Source organism: Ahaetulla prasina, chromosome 4, assembly GCF_028640845.1.
Source record: "Ahaetulla prasina isolate Xishuangbanna chromosome 4, ASM2864084v1, whole genome shotgun sequence".
Taxonomy (NCBI): Eukaryota; Metazoa; Chordata; class Lepidosauria; order Squamata; family Colubridae; genus Ahaetulla; species Ahaetulla prasina.
This window is the reverse complement of record NC_080542.1, coordinates 121,162,879-121,187,376: the sequence shown is the minus strand read 5'-3', so window position 1 is coordinate 121,187,376 and position 24,498 is coordinate 121,162,879. Positions and strand designations below refer to the sequence as shown.

Genomic DNA, 24,498 nt, shown 5'->3' with positions numbered 1-24,498 from the left:
GGGTACCCCAGGGGTCGATTCTCTCGCCTACCCTGTTCAACATCTACATGAAGCCGCTGGGCGAGGTCATCAGTGGTTTCGGGGTGAGTTATCATCTGTACACTGATGACACTCAGCTGTACTTTTCCACCCCGGACCACCCCAACGAAGCGGTCGAAGTGCTGTCCCGGTGCCTGGAAGCCGTACGGGTCTGGATGGGGAGAAACAGACTCAAGCTCAATCCCTCCAAGACGGAGTGGCTGTGGATTCCGGCACCCCGGTACAGTCAGCTGCACCGCAGCTGACTGTTGAAGCAGTTAGTGGCCCCAAAGGAGGTGGTTCGCAACTTGGGCGTCCTCCTGGATGGCCGGCTGTCCTTTGAGGAACACCTGGCGGCCGTCACCAGGAGGGCTTTTTACCAAGTCCGCTTGGTTCGCCAGTTGCGTCCCTTCCTTGACCGGGATGCCTTATGCACGGTCACTCACGCTCTGGTTACATCTCGGCTGGATTATTGCAATGCTCTCTACATGGGGCTGCCCTTCAGGTGCACCCGGAGGCTGCAGTTAGTCCAGAATGCAGCTGCGCGAGTGGTAATGGGAGCCGCTTGAGGCTCCCACATAACACCACTGCTCCGTAGTTTGACTGGCTTCCTGTGGTCTTTCGGGTGCGCTTCAAGATCCTGGTTACCACCTTTAAAGCGCTCCATGGCTTAGGACCCGGATACTTACGAGACCGCCTGCTGTTACCGTATGCCTCCCATCGACCCGTACGCTCTCACAGAGAGGGCCTTCTCAGGGTGCCATCCGCCAAACAATGTCGGCTGGCGGCTCCCAGGGGTAGGGCCTTCTCTGTGGGAGCACCGACGCTCTGGAACGAACTCCCCCCTGGCTTACGTCAAGTGCCTGATCTTCGGACCTTCCGTCGTGAGCTAAAAACATACTTATTTACTCAAGCAGGACTGGCATAAATAGTTGATTTTAAATTGGGGTTTTAGAGATTTTAAATATTTGTAAATTTTTTAAATTATCGGCCATTTATTAATAGTTTCTTTTAATTTCTTTTAATTGTATATACTCTGTATTTTATTTTGGCTGTACACCGCCCTGAGTCCTTCGGGAGAAGGGCGGTATAAAAATCTAATAAAATAAATAAATAAATAAATAAATAAGAAATGCAGGGCAAAGAGAGCAAGCAGCAAGGAGTTGTCTTTCAAAGAGGGATTCCTCTACCATGATGCTATCTAGTTTTCTTCTGGGTATGTGGAGAATGTGAGTGGACAGAATCCAATTCTTGTTTCCCACCCTTTCCTGATTTGGTTCTCCATCCTTACTTCATTGTCCCGAAACACTATAATAAAATGAAACAACAGATACCTTTGCCAATAGCTACTAATACGGCTTTGCTTTTATGAGACATAGATGATTCTTTGGAAAGATCATTGAATATGTCAATCTCCTCTGCGAATCATCTTCTTCTCTGCATGTCTTTTAAATGATTGGGATAAATGAATTTAAGAGAAGTATGCTTTGGCTTATTGACTAAGTTTTTAAAACAGACTATGCAAAGAAAATATTTTTTATTATGAAAACTACCCCAAATGAATTAACAGGTTCATTCGGAGGATCTTACCCTTTTGTGAAACATGTAGATCTTCTGCAAGTGGGTCTGACAATATCTAAAAGGAGAGCATAACGTAGCAAGGACTTCAGTGGTAAGAAGTACCGACTCAGCTCTTCTCTGTCATCTTGGAGAAAATTTTTGAGCATCTGTAAAGACAGATTGTTGTCCCACTGCTGTTTTCTTTCCAATTCTGACTCTGTTTCAAGTTTATACAGAAACTCCTCCTTCTCTAGGCACTGCTTGCCTTTAGCATCATGACAAGAACTGGGGTCTTTCATAAGTCCTTGAGAACCACCACCTGCCACAGTTGCAGCAACCTTACATGTCTTTGAATTCTCTGTTTCCTGGCTTGGGAAATCAGTCAAAATCTGTTTGGAGAAAAATGTGCAGCAAATTATAAAGTATTATATTCACAAACATTCAAAGGAAATTTCCAATTTTATTTTAGCAAGGATGACAACATATGCAGATCATATGCAACTATCATGTGATTTATTTGGTTTGGGTATATTGCATTTTATGCATCAAGCACTATGGATGCAAGTCATAACAGACAGCTTAGAATAATGTGTGAACTTAGCAAGCTGTACTTTATTCAAAAAGAAAAATGAAATGCATTTCAGTGCTATATATTAAATGTATAAGGTTAACCATGTATAAGGTTATTGAATAAGATTCTTTTCTAAGATTGTCAACTGTCAAATATTTTCAACATAATTAAATTTTATTTTAAAAATCAACTTTTCTCATCTGGTGCCTCCCAGGTGTATTAACAAACACCTCTTTTGGGCAAACAGTATATGGAATCTAACAGTGAAGCTGATCATCAGGTAAAGCAGGGTGTCAAACTCTATTTCATTGAGGGCCGCATCAGGGTTGTGTTTGACCTTCGGGGGCAGTGGTGGGTGTGGCCAGCTCAACATCATTCATGTCAGGGGCACCTGTGGTGGCCCAAGTGCTCTGCCAGCAAAAACAGGTTCCCGAGCTCCATTTTCAGTTGCCACAGCCTCCTGCAGCCCTTTGCCAGTGAAAACACAGTTCGGAAGGGCCGCTGGCAGAAGCAGCGGGGGCTGGTCCTTCGCTGTTTCCACCATGGCCCTGTGGGCCACATCTAAGTACCATGTGGGCCAGAGTTTGACATCCCTGAGGTAAAGGATGCCTAATCTGATATTGGTTGATTACCTGAATTGATAAATTGTTTACAAATCTTAAATTGCCCTGGTTCCTTGAATCAACCATGAAATTGCCTTAGCTTCTCATTTGTGTTTCAGGTATTTAATTCAAATGGTGTTCATATGTTCACAATGAGCAAATTTCATTCCAAATATTTACAACTCGTAGTGCAGACATCTAATATTTACAGTCTAATAATAAAATCCAGTAATTGTAGAGAAACTCCTTGTCCTCAAGTATCCATTTCTCACTGTACTGAATGGGTATTCTTCTAGCTAGTCATTCATGTGGTAAAAATTCCAAAATTGGGTTTGTAGTTCACTTTGCACAATGTTTCAATATGCCTTTAACAACTAAGTTTGGTTGCTCCATTAGAGCAGTTTCAAGTTCTTTTATGAAAAAAAAAATCTTCCAAATGCCTCCTAACAGGAGATTCCTACAGAAAGAACAATCCATGCATTCATATCAAATTAAATACCAATTTAATACAACACAAATGAACAGAAAAAAACCATTGTGAACTTCAAACTTGCATGCTGTTCTCTTTAATCATTTCTTCTAGCAGAGACTTCTGGAAATCGCAATTCCAACAAAACTGAAAAGCACCATGCTTGACTATAATCCTTTTTTGATAGGTACCATACTAAAGCAAAGATACATGATATTATTCGCCTTCAAGATGCAACGGTCTATCATTTCTTTAAACAGCTTAGCACATTTCAATAAAATTTGGAACGTTTTAAAATTTCCATTCACAGTTGATTGTAATTTTGAGATTACTGCAACCAGTAGCTTTTGTGATTAATGATGAAAAGGTAGTCTCACCTTCCCAGGTGTTAGAAAAGAAAAGGGCTCTGAATGGAGTCTTGCAATCAGGAAGTACCTCAGTCTTGAGTTTGGAATCCCAATCTGTAAGTAAATAACAATCTCAATGATTTAGATCGGGGTGTCAAATTTGCGGCTTCCGGGCCAGATGTATAATGCGCTGGCCACGCCCCCCCCCCAGTTTTAGTGACAGGGGAATATCATGATATGTCACATGATGAAAACGTGACGCCGTGAGTTTGACACCCCTGGTTTAGATGATCAGAGCAATGGCTGAGTTATCAAAATTTCAGGCCTTACAATAACAAAAAGGTAGAACTGGCATAATATTCCACTGTGGAAGTTCATCACACCAATCACTATGTCCACAATTGTGAAATATATTTCATCTTAAGTTCAAAAGAAAAACAACACAGGCAATCCTGTGGCCTTAATGCCCTGTTTTCTGCTTGAAAATCCCTGGTTCATTTCCCTGTTGGACTATTAGCAGTGAAGAAAAACACCATTCAGGAAGAAGGTGGCTGGAAGGGAAGAAGTAAAGGCTTGCCTCTCTTTTCAGGGACTCTGAAGAAGACTGCATTTTCACTAATCACAACAGAGAAGCAGTACTTTGCATCACAATAAGGAAGGAGAAAGTAAAACTCTCCCACTTTCCTTGGGAATATGTGGTGAATACGTGCCTGCATCTGAAAGGACAGGTTCATGTATATGCATGAAGTCCAAATCTCTTTACAAGACTGCTATTTTCAAGGGTTTTTTAAAATTTTCCTTAACTCAATCATCCCTTTCTTTTCTCACCACAAATTGGATGAATCCTTTTCTCCTGGTCCATCCTGCCTCCCCTCCTCCTTCCTATTTCTCTTTCTCTCATACAAAAATCTTCCTCTCAAAATAGCAAAGTATTTTAGTCTGAGATACAAGTGCCATTTCATTATAGAAACACAAGTGGATTGTGTTATTTTAATCTGTTGATAACAAATTGCCTCTCTAACTGAAATAGGGACAACATCAAATCCTTCAGTCATTATATTTCCTGATTCCCAACTTCCTCATCTCAAATATGACAACCAAGTATGTATAATTTGGTGATGTTATGTTTTAGATTTCAACACTTGACCAGTATGGTCAATGAGAAAGAATCAGACATTTGTCTTTGTTGATCTTCTACTCCAAGAAACGTTTCTGCATCAACATATCTATGAGAAAAGAGGCAGAATTCAATTTTGATGGAATAATAATAAAGTGAATCCAGGAACAAACTGGTAGGAATAATTTTGGTCTGAGAAACAGTATGTAACGATCAGCACCTTTCAAAAGTAAATGAATCTACAGGAAATTTTTGAACTGAACTAATTTTAAAAATACCATTACTCACACAAGTTGGAGACAACAGAAATTCTTGATATGTAAATCCACATTTTTTTAATGTTCGTATAAGTTCATCCCTGGCAGTATGAAAATAAAACAAAACCATGAATTCCACTGTTATGACTGAATATCCAGATTGTCTAAATACATTTTTTCACTACTGTCATAATGACTGGATTCAGATACTATAATTAATACCTTTACAATAAGATACAGTTATCTTAGTTTATAAAACAGTTATGAACTAAAATGACTGAGATACTAAAAGCACTAAGCTAAAGAAAAACATGAAATAAGAATTCAGCTTAGTTATTTGGGTTGGGAAATGTGTCATGAAAATTAGTTGCCAATCCTATTTATCCTGAAATAAAGAAGTTCCTCAATACTTTGATACTAAAGAAATACCTTCTACAATATTTGTAGAAAAGGAGAGCAAGGAACATATGGAATCCCTGCAGTTTTTCCTTACACTGCTAAACAGAAGTTAACGTTTTAGTTTAAACACAGGATCTCTTGCCTTCTTAAGTGACTAGTCTTAAAATAAAAAGCTAGGATGCCCTCAAATTTTCCAAAAAAATATTAATTCTAAATATATAATATATAAATACAGCCTTACTATCACTATATCTCAACTAAAAACAGTTTCATATAGCAACTTCAGTTATATGAAGTTGAAAGATTATTTTTAAATGCAATAAAGTATTACGTGTAAATCTCCATGTTCCAAGTATTGGCAATGTTACAATTTTTTCCAATCTGAAAATACCCATTGTATAATTTTATTAGTTCCTTACTCTTTTGCCAACGAAGTAAAAATTGGCATTAATGTTTAATTCCAATATACCTGGCAGAAGATGTTTCAAAACCTTTGACATTTTCTAAAAGTAAATATTTTGGCAGCCTTGTAAGCCTGAAAAACAATTTGTTTAAACTTTAGTTATAAGTATGAACAATTGGATCAAAATAAACATTAAGCTTTTCACCCTAGATTGCATCTCATTATTTCAATTAAAAAACAGAAATTACTGGCAACAGGTTAAATAAATCAATCAGAAATGTATTAACTTTTATCTCAGTAGGAAACAAGAATTGGGTAAGACCAAGTTTCAGAATTTAGCAGCTGAAGACTGAAACTGCTGTTTCACTGAGACATATGGTCAAGAAAGATTAAATGCATTTTTTAAAATTACAGATAACACAATTCATTCAAGCTAGACTGTTCCAAAGCATAGAAAAACAAAAACAAAAAGGGTTTTTTGTTACTTCCTTAATCATACATCTGAGTTTGTGAAAAAGGAACATATAATTAAACAGTCAGCACGTGAAGTGTTTCAATATAGACATTTCATTTATAAAATAGAGATATAACCATGTTAGATATTTTTAAGTAAAAAAAAACACTTTCAATGAAGTGATTTTTTTGAAAGCATGGAAATATAGTTGTGATTAATAAAACACTCTGAGAGATTGGTTAGAGTGGGCAAAAGCGACTAGCTATAAATCACACATGAGTCTCTGTGACTTTGGACCAAACTAGATTCTCAGTGATGGCAAAGTTTTTGGGGTCAGTGTGTCAAAAAGTCAGAAAAAGATTAACTTGACTCTGCTAGTATGCCATGCACACAAAGAGGGGGGAAGAGAGAAACAATTCGTAACAAAATCACTTTGACTAGTGAAACGGGTGACACATTAAACAAACAAACAAACAAATGAATAAATGTAAATATTTTTCAATTTATCTTTGTCTCTCAGAAAAAAAAATCCTTATCCTAGCAGTTTTGAGTTGTACAAGGCCTAGAAACTTTGGAAAATGCTGTTCCATAATCTTGCAACCTCCAAGAATGGAGAAGCATACCCTGTGATCATGTGCATTTAAGAGGCTCTAGTCTAGAACAGAGGTCACCAAACTTTCAGATCTCAGGGACCACTAAATTCATAATTTTAAATCCCGTGGACCACTAATAGGATCTGCCTAATGACCGGCTGGGTGGGCGTGGTGAGATGGTCACATGACTCACATGACGGGGCGTGGCCAACTTGAACTCGGTATCACTCACGTCGAGGGGTGCCTCGCCTGCCTCTACTCACCCCTCCCTCCCAGCCACTCTTCGCCTCCCCGTCCAGGCTACTTAGGGCCCCAACAGGAAGCAGTTGTTGGAGCTAAGCAGCCACCATGAGAAAGAGTTGGCAAAACAGCTGCCTCAGTTCAAATTGGATCTGACCAAGGAGGCTCAGCATAAGCACCTCACTGAGGACTAGGAGCATAGACTTTCCAAGCAGAGGGAAGACCTGCAGGAGGGCAAGGCCAGGTAACAGGTGCCTGAAGGCTCAGTGGGCTGAGATGGTCAGCCAGTTCCAGGCCATGATGCTGTCCCACTGGAACTTTGCCACCAGCAGCACTTCCCTCCAGCCTTTGCCCAAAGCCCCACACCAGGAGGCTGAAGCAGACCTCAAGTTGGAATTTCAACCCACACAAAAAGACCCCAAAGTGGGAGACAGTCTGCAACAACACAACTGTTCATTGCACATATCCGGCCCAGGGGACGTAGTTTGAAGATCTCTAATTTAGTGCAATATAAAAAATGCAAATAATTTTTCTGTGGTCCACCAAAATTTTCTCACAGACCAATAGTTGGTGACCGCTGGTCTAGAGGACATGTGCAGAAAGAATCGTCTCACATGACTTCCAAAGAATTCAGAGATCATGTGAGAACACACCACATTCTTAAGTCTGGAATCTCCAATAATCACAAAAGAATCTCTGGAGTCCTGCAATCACACAAGATCTTCTCCCATTTTTTGGAGGCTGCCGAAGCCACATGAGAATGTGGTGTGGTCTCTGGATCTTCTGGAAATTGCGCTAGAGGGTCATGATTTCACACAGCCTTTGGAGGCTCTGAAAAACATGCAAGAATGTTCTTTCATTATTTTTAGAGGCTCCTTAGGCCATACAAGTACAAGGTCGTCTCACACAACTTCCAGAGGGTCCAAAGGTTGCTCAGCAATTACACCACATTCTAGTCTGGCTTCTAAGCATATCACAAATTACATGGAATGACACACGTATATGTCATAGATTTTTCCATTACTGGATAGAACCTAGAACAATCCAACATTATGCATATATCATGCTGGGTATCAAGAATATTACATAAGAGATGTTATCAAGATCTAGCTACCAATATGCTATATGTGATAATTTACTGTAACAATATATTGAATATGTATAATAGAAATACAGTAGACTATGATAGAAAACAACTCTTTCCAATCTGAACCAATCTTATACATAGGTACTAAAAAGACGAGATAAATAGAATCAAATGCTGTATTCACAAATCAACTCAAATTCATATGCCATTTTCAAAGAAGAAGAGAAGAGGAGACAAAGGCTGCACCTATACAGGCTCAGCACAAAACTGTAGTTCATAAACCATGATGATTTTATTTGTTCATTTCTCATGTTCAGTATTTCATCAGAAAATACAAATTTTATATTCTTTTTAACATATTTTCTTAGGAAACTCTGTAACAATATAAATCTATGATCCATAAAATTGTACAAAACTACAACTCATGGAAAGTGATATAGGCTTTAAAATCTAGATATAATGGCATCAGGAATCTTAGCCAATAATATTAGAGGAGAACAGTTACTCTGAATACTTACTTTGGAAGAATATCTAAAATATAGAGAAAACTTTTGCTCCTAGGGTCAGAAATATCACCTTGTCGACCAATTCTGTAGGGAAGAAGTAAAGATGTAAAATTTAAAAAGCCAATATGTTAACTTCTGTGGACAAAATTGGAAGAACTAATACTTTTGCCTCTAAAAAATAGTATTTTCTTAACGTCAATTATTTGAGCTGAATCAGAATTTGGATGTCCAATTACATATATGCTGAGAATCTTTAGCTCGAACTGTGATGATTGTTAGATGACAATTAGTTCAGTAGCCTGAGAGCTGAAATACTAATGTTTTTTCGTAGATCAATACAAAAGGCTCTAGTGAGTGGAAATGAAGACCCATGCAGCATGGAAATAGCAATAGCACTTAGGCTTATATACCGCTTTACAGTGCTTTACAGCCCTCTCTAAGTGGTTCACAGAGTCAGCATATTGCCCCCAACAATCTAGGTCCTCATTTTACCCACCTTGGAAGGATAAAAGGCTGAATCAATCTTGAACTGGTGAAATTTGAACTACCAAATTGCAGGCAACCGGCAGTCAGCAGAAGTAGCCTGCAGTACTGCACTCTAACCACTGAGCCATCACAGCTCATATGAAATGAAGCAGGGGTCTCCAACCTTGGCAACTTTAAGACTTGTGGACTTCAACTCCCAGAGTTCCTCAGCCAGCAAAGCAAAGCTGGCTGAGGAACTTTGGGAGTTGAAGGCCACAAGTCTTAAAGTTGCCAAGGTTGAAGACCCCTGGAATGAAGGATATCATGATGTTCCATTAAATGCAAATATGTTACATAAAAAGAATTTTACTGTAAAATAATTTCGCTTTGGCCTTCTAGCTGGCAGATTTTTTTCATTAATCAGAACATCAATATCTGAGTTTAACATAATGAGAATAAGAGAGCCAAATTTAGAGTAGTGGTTAAGATGCTACACTAGGAGAGGAGAGACCAAAGGACAGGCACCGAAACCAGCTTTGGACCAGTATTTGGCCTAGGACTCTGCCTCAGTCTACATTGAAAACTTGAGAAAAACACCCCAAAAGAAAATAATGGCAAATACCTCGTAAAGGGCTGACAAGGAGGACTCATTAAAATCATATCAAAAGATAAGCTGTTGAGTTCTTTCAGTGTTATTCCCTAAAGAAATAATAAATTAATGAAACATTTCCCATTATATGCAGGATACTCTTAGGCTTGCAGAGAGAGAAGGAAACGGAACTATTTCAATGTCTTCTTTTCTTGCTTCTCATAACAAGCTGCAAGGTAAATTTTAAGAACTTATACTTGAGTCACCATCTTTCCCCTTGTTCCTTGGCCTTTTGTACTTACACAAAGTGCTTTAGGGACTGTTCTTGCTCATTGTGCTTATTTTACTTACCATGCTGCCTATTCTTTTATTATATTTTAAGGTGTAATGTTTTCAGTATTTTGGTATAAAAACAAAAGAAAAGCCAAGGCAAAGAATGAGAAAGAAATATATTTGAGCTTGAACCTTTTTTCAATAGATAGGCTTGTTCCTGAATCACTGTAATTGCCAAAATGCATTGACATGGCCCTTTTTAATAAACCTTTATCTGTAATTTTTGAATGTCTTAACAGCTTGCCTAAATGAATCATTCCTGCCTGTGGAGTGAACCTTTTAGGGGTGTTGCATTGTCAATTCCTACAATATGCTTTGGGTTGTTTAATCAGGCTTTCTGGAGTGAACCCAAACTGGCTAGGGTCATGTGCTAGGCAGAGGTGGGTTTCAGCAGATTCTAACCAGTTCTGAAGAACCGGTAGCGGAAATTTTGAGTAGTTCAGAGAACCGGTAATAAAAATTCTGACTGGCCCCACCCCTATCTATTCTCTGCCTCCCAAGTCCCAGCTGATCAGGAGGAAATGGGGATTTTACAGTATCCTTCCCGCCATGCCTAAGTAACGCCCACCAAGCCATACCCACAGAACCGATAGTAAAAAATTTTGAAACCCACCACCAGTGCTAGGCTATAGCACCCACCACTAATTCATGATTAGTTTTATTCAGTACATTGAGGCAAACTTGGAGTTTGCTCTGAAGTTGTCCTCATGAATAAAACACAGGATAGATTACTTATTTTTAGTTATAAATCTTTAAACTGCAGGCATTCTCAAGCGTTGTAGTTCCAAAATTGCAAAATCCTGAGCAAACTTGTTGCCTTTGGAAATCTGATCAGGTTTAAAGAAAAACTATGACCCTCCCACCCCTACTAAATTGCTCCTGATGCCCAGGGGGTTGCAACCCAGAGTGCAAGAACCTGTGTTAAGCCATCAACAAGCAAATCACATTTTAGCACAGCCTGCTATGTGAAACCAGCCATTTGCTTTAATTGGGACAGCAGTGTGAATCTTCTTCACCCTCATTTACAAAGCAAGAGAAATAAAGTACAAAATTTTGGAGGGGGGGGAGGGGACCAAATTGGTTTCTTATTTAACATAGTACCAGACAGTATGGCTTCACCAACATGTAAACAAATAAATATATAAGGATTTCAAACGATTATTTCACTTACCTCAATTGTTTTTGGCCACAATGGTGTGGAAGGAAAATTGTGTGCGTAAACCTTATTGGCCACTGTATTCACATCAACAGCTGCCACAACTTCTGCAGGTATTCCACTTCCTAAAATTCCAGGGGAGGACAAACAGAATAAGAGACATCAATTGCGGAGCAGTGATTTAGACAAACATATATGTTTGTTTCTCTAAGTGCAACTGGCTAATTTATATCTCAGTAAAGCTATTCTAGAAAAGAAAGCAGTTACATCTTATTTATTTTGCAACTACTGAAAACTTTAACCAATGTCTTTTCATTCTCTTCAATCAACTGCCCAAGCACTTGAGCTTCAAGGTTTTTAAGGTCATGGAAGCAATAGCAGATTGAAGACCTTATTCTTTTGAAGCCAGTGGTTCTCTATGGAATTTGTTTCTGTTTATCAACTGGTTCCAAAGAGTCAGTGGGTTGGAATGGGAGATCATTGTTCTGTCTGACTGCTTCTGCTTCCCTCCAAACTCCTCATCCTGTTTTAATTCAAGAATGCTTCCTTGGGCATTTGTGTTTTAGCCTTAATTCAGTACAATGGGGTTGATGATTTTTTATTTATTTTTTTACATTTATATCCTGCCCTTCTCCGAAGACTCAGGGTGGCTTACAGTGTGTAAGGCAATAGTCTCATTCTATTTGTATATTTATATAAAAAGTCAACTTATTGCCCCACCAACAATCTGGGTCCTCATTTTACCTACCTTATAAAGGATGGAAGGCTGAGTCAACCTTGGGCCTGGTGGGACTAGAACCTGCAGTAATTGCAAGCAGCTGTGTTTAATAACAGGCTTCTTACAGCCTGAGCCACACCGCGGCCACACCGTGTTCAAAAGGGAAAGAGAAAAACACATTCATATTTCTTTCTTTTTCAGTACAACCCCTTTAAAACATAAAATGATGATGTCCTTCACTTAAAGTCAGGCCCAAACTATTACCCCTTTTTCCCTGTTCCATTATGTCTGATTCTTGGAGAGACTATTTGGATATGTCCTTTGATAATTCTTGGCAAGCATTTTCAGAAATGGTTTGCCATTCCTCCTTCTTCAGACTGAGAGGGAGTGACTGACTTCCTCTCACTTAAAGTCACCCAGGTTTCTAGCCTGAAATCTTAACCACTAGACCAAACTAATTCTCGTTTTATATATTTATTTATTTATTTATTTATTAATCACATTTATATACCGCCCTATCTCCCGAAGGACTCAGGGCAGTTCACAGGCAAGTAAAAGACATATAAATACAGACTAAAACCACAGTTAAAAAACTTATTCTACAAAGCCGAATTAAAAAGCAATATAAATAATAAAAACCATTTAAAACCAATATAAATTTAAAAACCAATCCAGTCCTGCGCAGATGAATAAGTGTGTTTTAAGCTCGCGACGGAAGGTTCGGAGGTCCGGAAGTTGACGGAGTCCTGGGGGGAGTTCGTTCCAGAGGGTGGGAGCCCCCACAGAGAAGGCCCTTCCCCTGGGTGTCGCCAGACGGCACTGCCTAGCTGACGGCACCCTGAGGAGTCCCTCTCTGTGAGAACGCACGGGTCGGTGAGAGGTATTCGGTAGCAGTAGGTGGTCCCGTAAGTAGCCCGTCCCTATGCCATGGAGCGCTTTAAAGATGGTCACCAGAACCTTGAAGCGCACCCGGAAGGCCACAGGTAGCCAGTGCAGTCTGCGCAGGATGGGTGTCACACGGGAGCCACGAAGGGCTCCCTCTATCACCCGCGCAGCTGCATTCTGGACTAACTGAAGCCTCCGGATGCCCCTTAAGGGGAGCCCCATGTAGAGAGCATTGCAGTAATCCAGACGAGACGTCACGAGGGCGTGAGTGACCGTGCATAAGGCATCCCGGTCTAGAAAGGGGCGCAACTGGCGCACCAGGCGAACCTGGTGGAAAGCTCTCCTGGAGACGGCCGCCAAATGATCTTCAAAATACAGCCGTTCATCCAGGAGGACGCCTAAGTTGCGCACCCTCTCCATTGGGGCCAATGACTCGCCCCCAACAGTCAGCCGTGGACTCAGCTGACTGTACCGGGATGCCGGCATCCACAGCCACTCTGTCTTGGAGGGATTGGGCTTGAGCCTGTTTCTCCCCATCCAGGCCCGTACGGCTTCCAAACACCGGGACAGCACTTCGATAGCTTCGTTGGGGTGGCCCGGTGTGGAAAAGTACAGCTGGGTGTCATCAGCGTACAGCTGGTACCTCACACCGAAGCCACTGATGATCTCACCCAGCGGCTTCATATAGATGTTGAACAGAAGGGGCGAGAGAATCGACTCCTGCGGCACCCCACAAGTGAGGCGCCTCGGGCTCGACCTCTGCCCCCCTGTTAACACTGTCTGCGACCGGTCGGAGAGATAGGAGGAGAACCACCGATAAACGGTGCCTCCCACTCCCAATCCCTCAAACCGGCGCAGCAGGATACCATGGTCGATGGTATCAAAAGCCGCTGAGAGGTCTAATAGGACCAGGGCAGAGGAACAACCCCTATCCCTGGCCCTCCAGAGATCATCCACCAACGCGACCAAAGCCGTCTCAGTGCTGTAACGGGTCTAGATAGACAGTTTCATCCAGGTGCAGGGGAAACTGATATGCCACTATACTCTCTACAACCTTCGCCGCGAAGCGAAGGTTGGAGACCGGACGATAATTACCTAAAACAGCCGGGTCCAGGGAAGGCTTCTTGAGGAGGGGCCTCACCACCGCCTCTTTCAAGGCGGCCGGAAAGACTCCCTCCAACAAGGAAGCGCTTGTAATCGCCTGGAGCCAGCCTCGTGTCACCTCCTGAGTGGCCAGCACCAACCAGGAGGGGCACGGGTCCAGTAAACACGTGGTGGCATCCCAACAACCTGTCCATGTCCTCGGGAGTCACAGGGTCAAACTCATCCCAGACAATATCACCAAGACCACCCTCAGACGCCCCATCTGAATCGCCGCAATTTTGGTCCAGAGCGTCCCGAAGCTGAACGATTTTATCGTATAGATAACCGTTAAACTCCTCAGCACGTCCCTGCAATGGGTCATCCCGCTCCCCCTGGTGGAGGGAACGGGTCACCCGAAACAGGGCGGCTGGGCGGTTATCTGCCGACGCAATGAGGGAGGAGACGTAGCAACGCCTCGCTTCCCTCAGTGCCACCAGGTAGGTCCTAGTATAGGACCTAACTAGTGTCCGATCAGCCTCTGAACGGCTAGACCTCCAGGAACTCTCTAGGCGTCTTCTCCGGCGTTTCATCTCCCTCAGCTCCTCGGAGAACCAAGGAGCCGGTTGGGATCTACGCCGGGTCAGAGGCCGCAGAGGCACGACACGGTCTAAAGCCCCAGCCGCAGCCCGTTGCCAGGCTGCGGCTAGTTCCTCTGCCGTGCCGTGAGCCAGACCCTCAGGAAATGGCCCAAGCTCCGTCCGGAACCTCTCCGGGTCCATCAGGCGCCTGGGACGGAACCAACGTAGCGGTTCCGTCTCCCTGCGGTGTTGAGTAGCGGTCAGAAGGAGAGAGTGATCTGACCATGACAAAGGTTCTGTGACTACATCTCTCAAGTCCAGATCCTTCAACCACTGACCAGAAATAAAAATCAGGTCCAGTGTGCCTCCCCCGATGTGAGTGGGGCCATCCACTACTTGAGTCAGGTCCAAGGCCGTCATGGAAGCCATGAACTCCCGAGCCACTGTTGATGACGAGCCGGCAGATGGCAAGTTAAAGTCCCCCATGACTAAAAGTCTGGGGGTCTCCACTGCCACCCCAGCAAGCACCTCCAGGAGCTCGGGCAGGGCAGCTGTCACGCAGCAAGGAGCCAGGTACGCGACCAGCAAGCCCATCTGACACCTATGACCCCATCTCACAAAGAGGGATTCACATCCGGCAATCTGAGGTACAGTGGTCTCCCTCGGCTCTAGACTCTCTTTAATAACAACCGCCACCCCCCCACCCCTACCCTGGGCCCTCGGCTGATGAAATGCACGGAAGCCGGGTGGGCACATTTCGACCCTTCGGTGCCCAACCAGGTCTCCGTAACGCCTATAAGATCCGCGGCGCCCCCCTGAATAAGATCATGTATTAGGGGGGCCTTATTGGCCACGGACCGTGCGTTGCATAACATAAGACGAAGGCCCAGGGTCTGAGGGTCTTGACCATCCGGGGAACGGGAGAAGTCAGAGGGATCGGGGCGCGCGATCGCCTGCAAACTTTGGGCGCGTGCCCCCCTAAACCGATACGATCCCCCCCTTCCGCCATATCTGCCCCTCCCACTTACCGTGCAAATAGAACCACCCTCACAAAAAAGAACACATTCCCCCCCCATAACCTCCGAACCCGTTAAATAACCGCCGCGAGCACGCGCAGGAACTGGTTTCCCTCCCGACGGGCTACCCCCAACGCCCGCCCTAACCCTCCCACCCCTTAAAAATGCCCCATCTAAAAAAACCCAAAGACTCTTCCTCTTCGCATGCCACCTTTGTGGGTCCCAAGACCCGTCATAGAGGCCGGCCCTTGGTAATGAAGTGGGCCATTCCTGCGAGGCGGGGGCACCTCGCAGGTGCAAGAGTTCCGGCACTGAATATCGCATTAAGTACAATAAAATAAAAATCGCCGAGAGGTGAAACTGTCCCAGGATGGCAGAGTATTACGCAAAATTCATCCGATGAATAACCATTATCTGGTGATACTTCAAATGGTGGCTGGCTTAGAGATGGAAGATGGTGTAAACTAGGTGGAATAACATCCATGATGGCAAAGGTATTAATATTCCGCCCAAAGCTCAGTCCTAAAATCCATAGGATGAAAAAGGTGGCACTTCTATCACCGCCAGCGACGCCCACAGAAATTTCCAATAGGTCTTTCCAGGTAGGCCTTTCCAAGTAGATCTTTCCGAGTAGGTTCAAGTAGGTCCCCCAGCAGCTCACAAGCTGGTTTCCAGTATCTTCCATAACAGTTCGAAGAACCCTCATAGCCAAAGAGTCTCATAATGACCAAATAGAATGCAGATGACGATGCAAACATTACAATCAACGGAAGAGCAGTCCAAAATAGGCCGGGGAGCCTCCACGCCCACCACGCCCACCACGCCACTACTTTCAACCAGAATAGTCCAGAAAAGAGTTCAAAAAACTAGGAACCTCTCCAGGCCGGCCATCCACTCCTAAAACTCCTAAGGCTCCAGGTCCTATCCAGGTCTGCCCACTCCCCAGGGCCAGACCTTTCCAGACCTTTCCAAAGAGCCAGGCCCAGCATCTCTAAAGCAGGCCTCCAGGCCTGCATGATGTAAAAATATAAAAATGTAAGAAATGCCGCCGATCTCACCGCGGCAAGGAGCTGAGCCTCTCATCCAGGCCGAAGATCTCAGGCAGAGAGGCCCCTAGAGGGACCATTCCCAGCCCTTCGTTCCCACATCACTCCAAAGAGGCCAGGGGAAGGGCGGAACAGGCGAAAATAGTCAGGGACACCGCAGAATAGTCCGGCAGGAAAAGAAAATAAAAGAAGATAAGCCGCGGCCTCATCTCTCCACAACAGACGAGCCGCGGCCTCACCTCACGCCCCATAAGATGGCGGCCGCTCCACCGCTCGCTCTCATCCTCCGGTCTCATCCTCAGCAGCCGTGAGTCCGAGAGAGTCCACGGACCTCTCCCACGGCTGCTGGGGGGATCACACAACTGACCGGGGGGCGCAAGCGGCTCGGCACGCCGTCTGGGCGCCGCATCCTGCTGCAGATCGTCCGTTGTCGGCTCCAGTCATTTTACCGGGCCGCCATCTTGCGCATGCGCAGAAGAGAATATATGTATGTATGTATGTATGTATGTATGTATGTATGTATATATATATATGCTTATTTGTTACATGGTGCCCTTTTGTTTTGTTATCAGCTTTTCAGCTGCCAGCCCCAACAGCTTAGCTAACCAGATGTAATATATTCCCCTTGTACACCAATTGTAAGAAATAGTCAGAAGGAAGGTGAAGCCAAGGGCTACTGATCAAGTGACAAAAGGATGATTTTTTAATATCTTGGGTCATCTGACTGGGAATGGATAACGCTGAAGAGTTCTTGTCAAGGTTCAGAGGATTATAGTCTCCCTGTCATCAGCCCAGGAACTGAATGTCAGACAAGAATGTCACCCTAAATTTGAATCTGAGCCGACAGGAGGTGTATTGGTCCAAACTTCAGATTTATCTCCAGCCTCAGACCCAAAGGAAGTTAAATGTGAACTATTCTTCAGTCCTGCAGTCTCTTGCAGGGAGAAACTTTGGGTTGTTTGCGGGATTAAACATCTGCTTTACCAAAATTCTGCTTTTCAATGTTAATCATCTGTGGCTCTAATATCAACAAGACACCTATTCTCAAGCAGAGTGTGACCTAGTAACAGATGCAAGTTGCAGGGTGTCTCAAAGAATCAGAATTGATGCAAGGTATGGTAGAGATCAGGGATGTCAAATTCAAGGCCTGGGAACCAGAACCGGCCTGTGGGGTGCTTTGAACTGGCCACCCTGGAAACAGCCAAGGTCCGGACCACAGTACCTCTGCCAGCAAAAATTGAACTTGGAGAAATGCCTGTGGCCCTCCTGAGCTCCATTTTCACTGACAGAGGGTTGCAGGAGGCCGTTGCAGCTGAAAACGAAGCTTGGGAGCCCGTTTTCACTGGCAGAGAGTTCAAGCCACCACAGGCATCTCTGACATGAGTAATATCAAGCTGGCCACGCCCATTCTCCCACCTCCCGCCCCAGTCAAACACAACCCTGATGTGGCCCCCAAATGAAATCGAGTTTGACACCCCTGGTATAGATGAAGCCTACCAGCCCTTCAGCATGATGGATGATACCGTATTATCTTCTGCCTGGTGTGTTACCTGCATCATCGTCAGCAGTTACCATAAAGAGAGGGAGAAAGCATAGCAAGCAGTACCCCCAAAGTAAACATCAATGTTCCTTTAGTGGATCCAGTGTATGTATACATATTTGTTTAATGCTTCCTCCAAAGCAGGATAAGATCCAGGTGCCCAAATAAATAATATACCATATAAATTATAGTTTACACACTACAACAATTAAAATCACTCAACAAAACACATTATGACTTACTTTGAATTCATACAGTACACTAAAATGCATGAACTAGTATCCTCTGCTTAGTATAGTATCCTACAATTCCTATAGACTACTATGGTCCCAAAAATATCTAGAGTACATCAAGTTGACTATCTTGACTAAATGACAATGCACAGTCTTCCTTTAGTTTATTGGTCCATCCAGATAGTTAAATGCAATGTACCATGAATTTGGCAATAATCCCTCAATATGTATAAGTGGATATGTTATGGTCATTTTTAGTATATATATTTTGAAGATTAAGAGAAAAAACAACAGTTAACAGATTAGTTAACAGCACTATGAAGCCAGAGCAGAGGGGAGGATGGACAGAAAAGATGAGAGTGTGATATAAAAAAAGTTGATCTACAGATTTTATAATCCAGTTAATTATTTTATGATATAATACTCTGATTTTTGCAACTTATAACTTTTTGATGAATTGAGCCAAAGTCCAATGTGTGTGCATATACATTATGTGTGTGTGTGTATGTGTATGTGTGTGTATATATGTGTGTGTGCGTATATGGCCTGGAGGAAAGTTGTCCATGGGGTCATCACGATGGGTTGGACACGACTTCACAACTAATGACATGTGTGTGTGTGTGTGTGTGTATGTGTGTGTGTGTGTGTGTACCATATATATACGAGAGAAGGAGCTAATGTATATTAAAGGTATAGAGCTGCTCAGATTCAATTAATCAGTTGTTGTAATAATATATTTGCATATTTCTTTAGTACAGCTTGTATTCTATTAAATATATGGAAAGTGGTTTAAAATAATTAGTTTAACATCTTTCTTATCAAACCATACTTTTTAACAGTCTTTCTTTTAACAGACTTTTTCCGCACAGTAAAAGTATAAGTATTTGAGTTCTTTTTTGTTTTTTGTAGACTTATACAACCACACCAAGCATGAAAGATCCAATCGAACATTTGGTGATTAGAATAGAATAGAATAGAATAGAATAGAATAGAATAGAATAGAATAGAATAGAATAGAATAGAATAGAATAGCATTTGGAGATTAGAACATTTGGTGATTAGAATAGAATAGAATAGAATTTTTTATTGGCCAAGCGTGATTGGACACACAAGGAATTTGTCTTGGTGCTTATGCTCTCAGTGTACATAAAAGAAAACATACCTCCATCAAGGTACAACATTTACAACACTTATATGGTCAATATATCAATATAAATCATAAGGATTGCCAGCAACAAAGTTACAGTCATACAGTCATAAATGGAAAGAGATTGGTGATGGAAACGATGAGATTAATAGTAGTGCAGATTTAATAAATAGTTTGACAGTGTTGAGGGAATTATTTGTTTAGCAGAGTGATGGCCTTCGGGGGAAAAAATGTTCTTGTGTCTAGTTGTTCTGGTGTGCAGTGCTCTATAGCGTCGTTTTGAGGGTAGGAGTTGAAACAGTTTATGTCCTGGATGTGAGGGATCTGTAAATATTTTCATGGCCCTCTTCTTGATTCGTGCAGTATACAGGTCCTCAACGGAAGGCAGGTTGGTAGCTATTATTTTTTCTGCAGTTCTAATTATCCTCTGAAGTCTGTGTCTTTCTTGTTGGGTTGCAGAATCGAACCAGACAGTTATAGAGGTGCAAATGACAGACTCAATAATTCCTCTGTAGAACTAAATCAGCAGCTCCTTGGGCAGTTTGAGCTTACTGAGTTGGCGCAGAAAGAACATTCTTTGTTGTCCTTTTTTGATGATGTTTTTGATGTTAGCTGTCCATTTTAGATCTTGCGATATGATAGAACCTAGAAATTTAAAGGTTTCTACTGTTGATACTGTGTTGTCTAGTATTGTGAGAGGTGGAAGTATGGAAGGGTTTCTCCTAAAGTCTACCACCATTTCTACGGTTTTGAGTGTGTTCAGTTCCAGATTGTTTTGGTTGCACCACAAGGCTAGTCGTTCGACCTCTTGTCTATATTACAGTGAATACATAATTTCTCAACATGCAAACAAATTAATTCATTTAATCTATATACTTTATCAAAATAAGTATAAAGTATAAAGAGAATTCCATATATGTTTGGTGTATTAAATATTGCACCAGTCATTTAATTTGTAACAAATAGGGCTACATTATCAACAGTTAACAGCAAAAGGGCATTCAGATACCATCATGCATCTTTCTAAAATAGATGAAAAATTTAAAAGAATTGCAGGCATGACAGAGCTACCAGGTTGGGGAAGTCTGTCCTCGAGAATAAGAACTGAGATCCAGATAGATAGATGTGATTTATCATGCTTTGCATGAAGAACCACTTAAGTTTCCCCAAGTGATGTTTTGTAACAGGACAAGAAGCAGATAGTCACCTCTCTCAGAAACTCAATGGCTGCTTCCAGCTGCCAAAGTAGATAATACACTAGACTAGACCAACTAAGTGACTACTTGAAAGGCACTTTCCTGCATTCCTAAAATGAGCCCAGAAAGGAAGGCATAAAAATGTTTTTAAAAAATCAAGGTTCCTGAGAGTTTTGCAGACTAAACTCTCAGGAAAGAGAGCCTGCCAACCCACTTGGCTATAGGTTTTCTTCCCACTCTAAAGCTGCCACCCTAACAGAAGTCACACATTGAAACAAAGCTATGAAAGTAACTGTCCTTGTACAGGACTGGAATTTCTAATTGCTGCTCTTGTAACTTCCATGGGATAAGGAAGGGAATTTTTTTTCTTCAAAGCTGATTATTTGGCATACTATTTGCATTTCATAAGATCATTCTTCTCATTCCTTTTTGAAGCCTAAAAGAAAAATTTAGCTGTCAAGTGACACTCTCTAGCAGTCAAAACAAGGATGGCCAGGGAGACCCAAAATATTTTTTTCTTAGTCTCAGCAATTTTAAGAGGAATGCATTTCAACCTCCAGAATTTCCCAGAGAGCATGCTGTAGCCAGATGAGAGGAGTGGCCATTTCAGGAGTCCTTGAGCTGCCTGAAGCTGTTCCTCCATGTGAATCAGAGGGCAATGGGCAACCCACTTCTAAATTCTATCAAGAAAACTCAACACTTGATTTGAAGAGACAGGAACTCAAAAAGGCAGAAATTTGCAGACAAAGCAACGGCTGGCATTACCTTTCCGGAGAATAAAATCGATTAGTCGTGAAGGGCTAATCATGTAAACGTCCATGACCCTCTGCATTAAGCATAAGATTCGCTTTCTGCAATGCACTGGTTCCTATAGTTTAGATTGCAACTGCAGGTGTCCTCTTCCCCATCAGGAAGCCAAGCCATGAAAAGCATGCCTAAGAGGCGGGACCCGAATACCTGTGCGGATCGGAGGATAAACCTACCCTTCAATGCATAGTGCATCCCTCCGACCCCGCTGTATAACTCCAACACTCGCAGCCGCGGCTCCATGATCCCCACTTTCAGAAGAAGCAACCGCGAACTGCATCCGGTCGGCCGAGCGTGCTGAACTACCTTTTGTTCCGCTGCTTTTTCGTTCCTATTCGGTTTCTCCGAGAGAGCTTGATCTCACCGGGCAAGAGCGTTGTCGACTTGAGAATCTCCGCAGGCGGTTGAAAAGTCGGTCGAAGCTTCTGTTTGTATCCTTTAGATTCGCTCCCTTCCCAAATCCCTTCCTGCATTTATATAATAAAACACAACCAGTCGGGAAAGCTCTCTTTTCGGATCACTTAGGTCCTAACTTCTGAAAAACTGAAAAGGAGTCTGTTTAGTTAAGATTTCCAAGATTTCCAATAATTATTATTATTTTTTTGAAAGAATATCTCATTATGGAAAATTGCATTTGCCTCTAGTTAGATGCAGAGAAATCCCTGGGTAAGATTAGGTAAAACTAAAAAGAAGCAGATCTTTTATGATTGGATGAACCAGTATTGCATGAACCAGTATTTGGTGTGCCAAGAAAAAAAATGTTGAGCAATGGACAAGAACAATTGAAAAGAGGATAAAAAGCTGTCTGCTCCAAGCATTAAATGGAGTGCATGTAGATTGCCTACAGTCTCTTTCTGAAAGAAAGCAGAAAAAAAAATGTGGCCCATTTTCAGTGTCATTCATAAAAAGTGAAAGTCACCCCCCCAAAAAAAGCAAATATAGCAGGATTGCTATTGCTAAGCAATATAATTAAATTATGTTACACTTTGACTGCATCATTTCGCAGTGGAAATTCAGGTCCCAATTGTGGCTATAACTCAAGAATATCTGTGTTGACAGATCATAACTTATTGGTATCAGATATGAGTTAAATTAAGAAAACTAAAGAAGAGAAAAATAATGAATAGATATTATCTCTGTTCAATTTATACGGTAAATATCAGAACAACAGGATGGAGTGTAGGTAAGGTTGACATATTAACAAATCGAAATGTGTGAATGACGCCTCTTCATTAGGTAAAATTAAAGAAGCCTTAGAAGGATTCAAACACTGTTAAAAAGGATAATAGGATGGAGATGTAAATATTAGATTAAATGTATCGATGAAGACAATAGCAAACCTCAACAAAATCATGAAGGATAAGACATTTCAATAATAACAAAGATTAAAACAGTAAGTCAAAGGATTTTCAAATACTTTTCAAATCAGTCTGGAACCAAATAAAGACAGTTGCTTTCTTCAGGCAATAATTAGCAAGCAGAAACTCACATATTTTGGACATGTGATATAAGCATCTGATGGACTGGAAAATTGATTATGGTTAGCCTGACTGAAGCTAGAAAAAGAAAGGAAAGACAAGGATAAGATGAATAGCAAGATTGTACTTGGCAGCTGAAGGGGCACAGTGGCTCAGTGGCTAAAACACTGAGCTTGTTGATTGAAAGTTCAGCGGTTCGACTCCCTAGTGCCGCATAAAGGGGTGAGCTCCCATGACTTGTCCCAGCTTCTGCCAACCTAGCCGTTCGAAAGCACGTAAAAAATGCAAGTAGAAAAATAGGGACTACCTTTGGTGGGAAAGTAACAGCGCTCCGTGTACCTTTGGAATTTAGTCATGCCATCCACATGACCACGGAGACGTCTTCGGACAGCACTGGCTCTTTGCCTTTGAAACAGAGATGAGCACTGCCCCCTAGAATCAGGAACGACTAGCACATATATGCAAGGGGAACCTTTACCTTTACCTTTACCTTTACTTGGCAGCTACAAAATATTAGCAGACACTAATCAAGTTGGTAAGCATATATCCATGCTGGGTTTCAAGAGCTGAATCCAGCTTGATGGCATTTAATTAATTTCAATGCTGCTCACACAACACAGTCATGGTTCCGTCTGCTATTTTCTTATAGTCCAAACAGCTTCTTTTGTCACATAAACCCTGTATCTTTCTTCTGATATCTTGACCTTTATCCAACCTCCAACCTCATGTCACCTATTCCTTTTGTTCCTAACATAAATAAGTATACAATGTTAAATCCTTTGTTCATTTACTGAAACTAATCCCCTACTTCAATCTCTGCTAACCTCCCACCATTTTTAGAGACATAAGAAATCAATATAAGTCATGTCATGGAAGAGCCTCAACATAATTAACATAGTTGAAGGAATTCAACAAATCATATTGAATCACTTCCCCCAGTCACTACAACTGGGCCCCCCAAATCCCCTCCTACCTTGCCTTAACAGAATCTGACCTTGCTGTGCAGGGATAAAAAACTGCCATAGGCATAATGATGAATTGTCCTCTCTTGGGGGAGGGGGGAGGTGTTTCTTTGATTCTGTGGCTGCCAAGATTAAAGCAAAAAAACCACCGTGTAATAAGGCAGCATCAATCAAGATCAGAGCCATGTTGGCAGTGGATAAAACCGGAATTGCTAGATCAGTGGTTCGATGTAAAGGCTTCAGACTTGAAAATTCTGCAGCTAGGTTACATGAGTTAAAACTGCCTGGAACTTCAATTAAAACTTATCCTGCAATATTATATGTTTTCCAAATCGCTTGCTTTACTCAGTTATTGAAAAAAATAGTTTTTTACTAAATCTTTTTATAGCAGTGACTTTGCTAAGCAAAACTGGTTGTTATTTTTTTAAGGTTTTTTTGCAGAATCTATAGGCCTAGCAAGGCATAGAAGAACAGGAAGTTAGTGGTGAAACTGTTTCATTGCTTGTTATCTTTCTATGTACAAATATATATGATACTGGGAAAAAGAAGGGGAAATAGCTGGAAAGATGCATCACATCGTATAAACCATTATTATTGAAAGCCTTGTTGAAATTGTTCAGTCAAGTGGTTTTTATGCTCTGTT

General features: G+C 42.0%; 1 protein-coding gene across 1 annotated transcript in view; it reads right to left on the bottom strand.

Annotated features, from left to right (window-relative positions):
* Positions 1 to 21,721, bottom strand: part of TRDMT1 (tRNA aspartic acid methyltransferase 1) — a 30,594-nt gene extending 8,873 nt beyond the window's left edge. Inside the window, exons 1-8 of the mRNA XM_058181701.1 lie at positions 21,592 to 21,721; positions 11,182 to 11,291; positions 9,711 to 9,787; positions 8,636 to 8,707; positions 5,810 to 5,875; positions 4,973 to 5,042; positions 3,598 to 3,681; positions 1,609 to 1,967 (exon numbers count right to left, since the gene is read on the bottom strand). Of these exons, the coding sequence (XP_058037684.1) occupies positions 1,609 to 1,967; positions 3,598 to 3,681; positions 4,973 to 5,042; positions 5,810 to 5,875; positions 8,636 to 8,707; positions 9,711 to 9,787; positions 11,182 to 11,291; positions 21,592 to 21,658 (905 nt within the window). The 5' untranslated portion in view covers positions 21,659 to 21,721. The remainder of the gene's footprint in view (positions 1 to 1,608; positions 1,968 to 3,597; positions 3,682 to 4,972; positions 5,043 to 5,809; positions 5,876 to 8,635; positions 8,708 to 9,710; positions 9,788 to 11,181; positions 11,292 to 21,591) is intronic.
* Between the last annotated feature and the right edge of the window lie 2,777 nt (positions 21,722 to 24,498).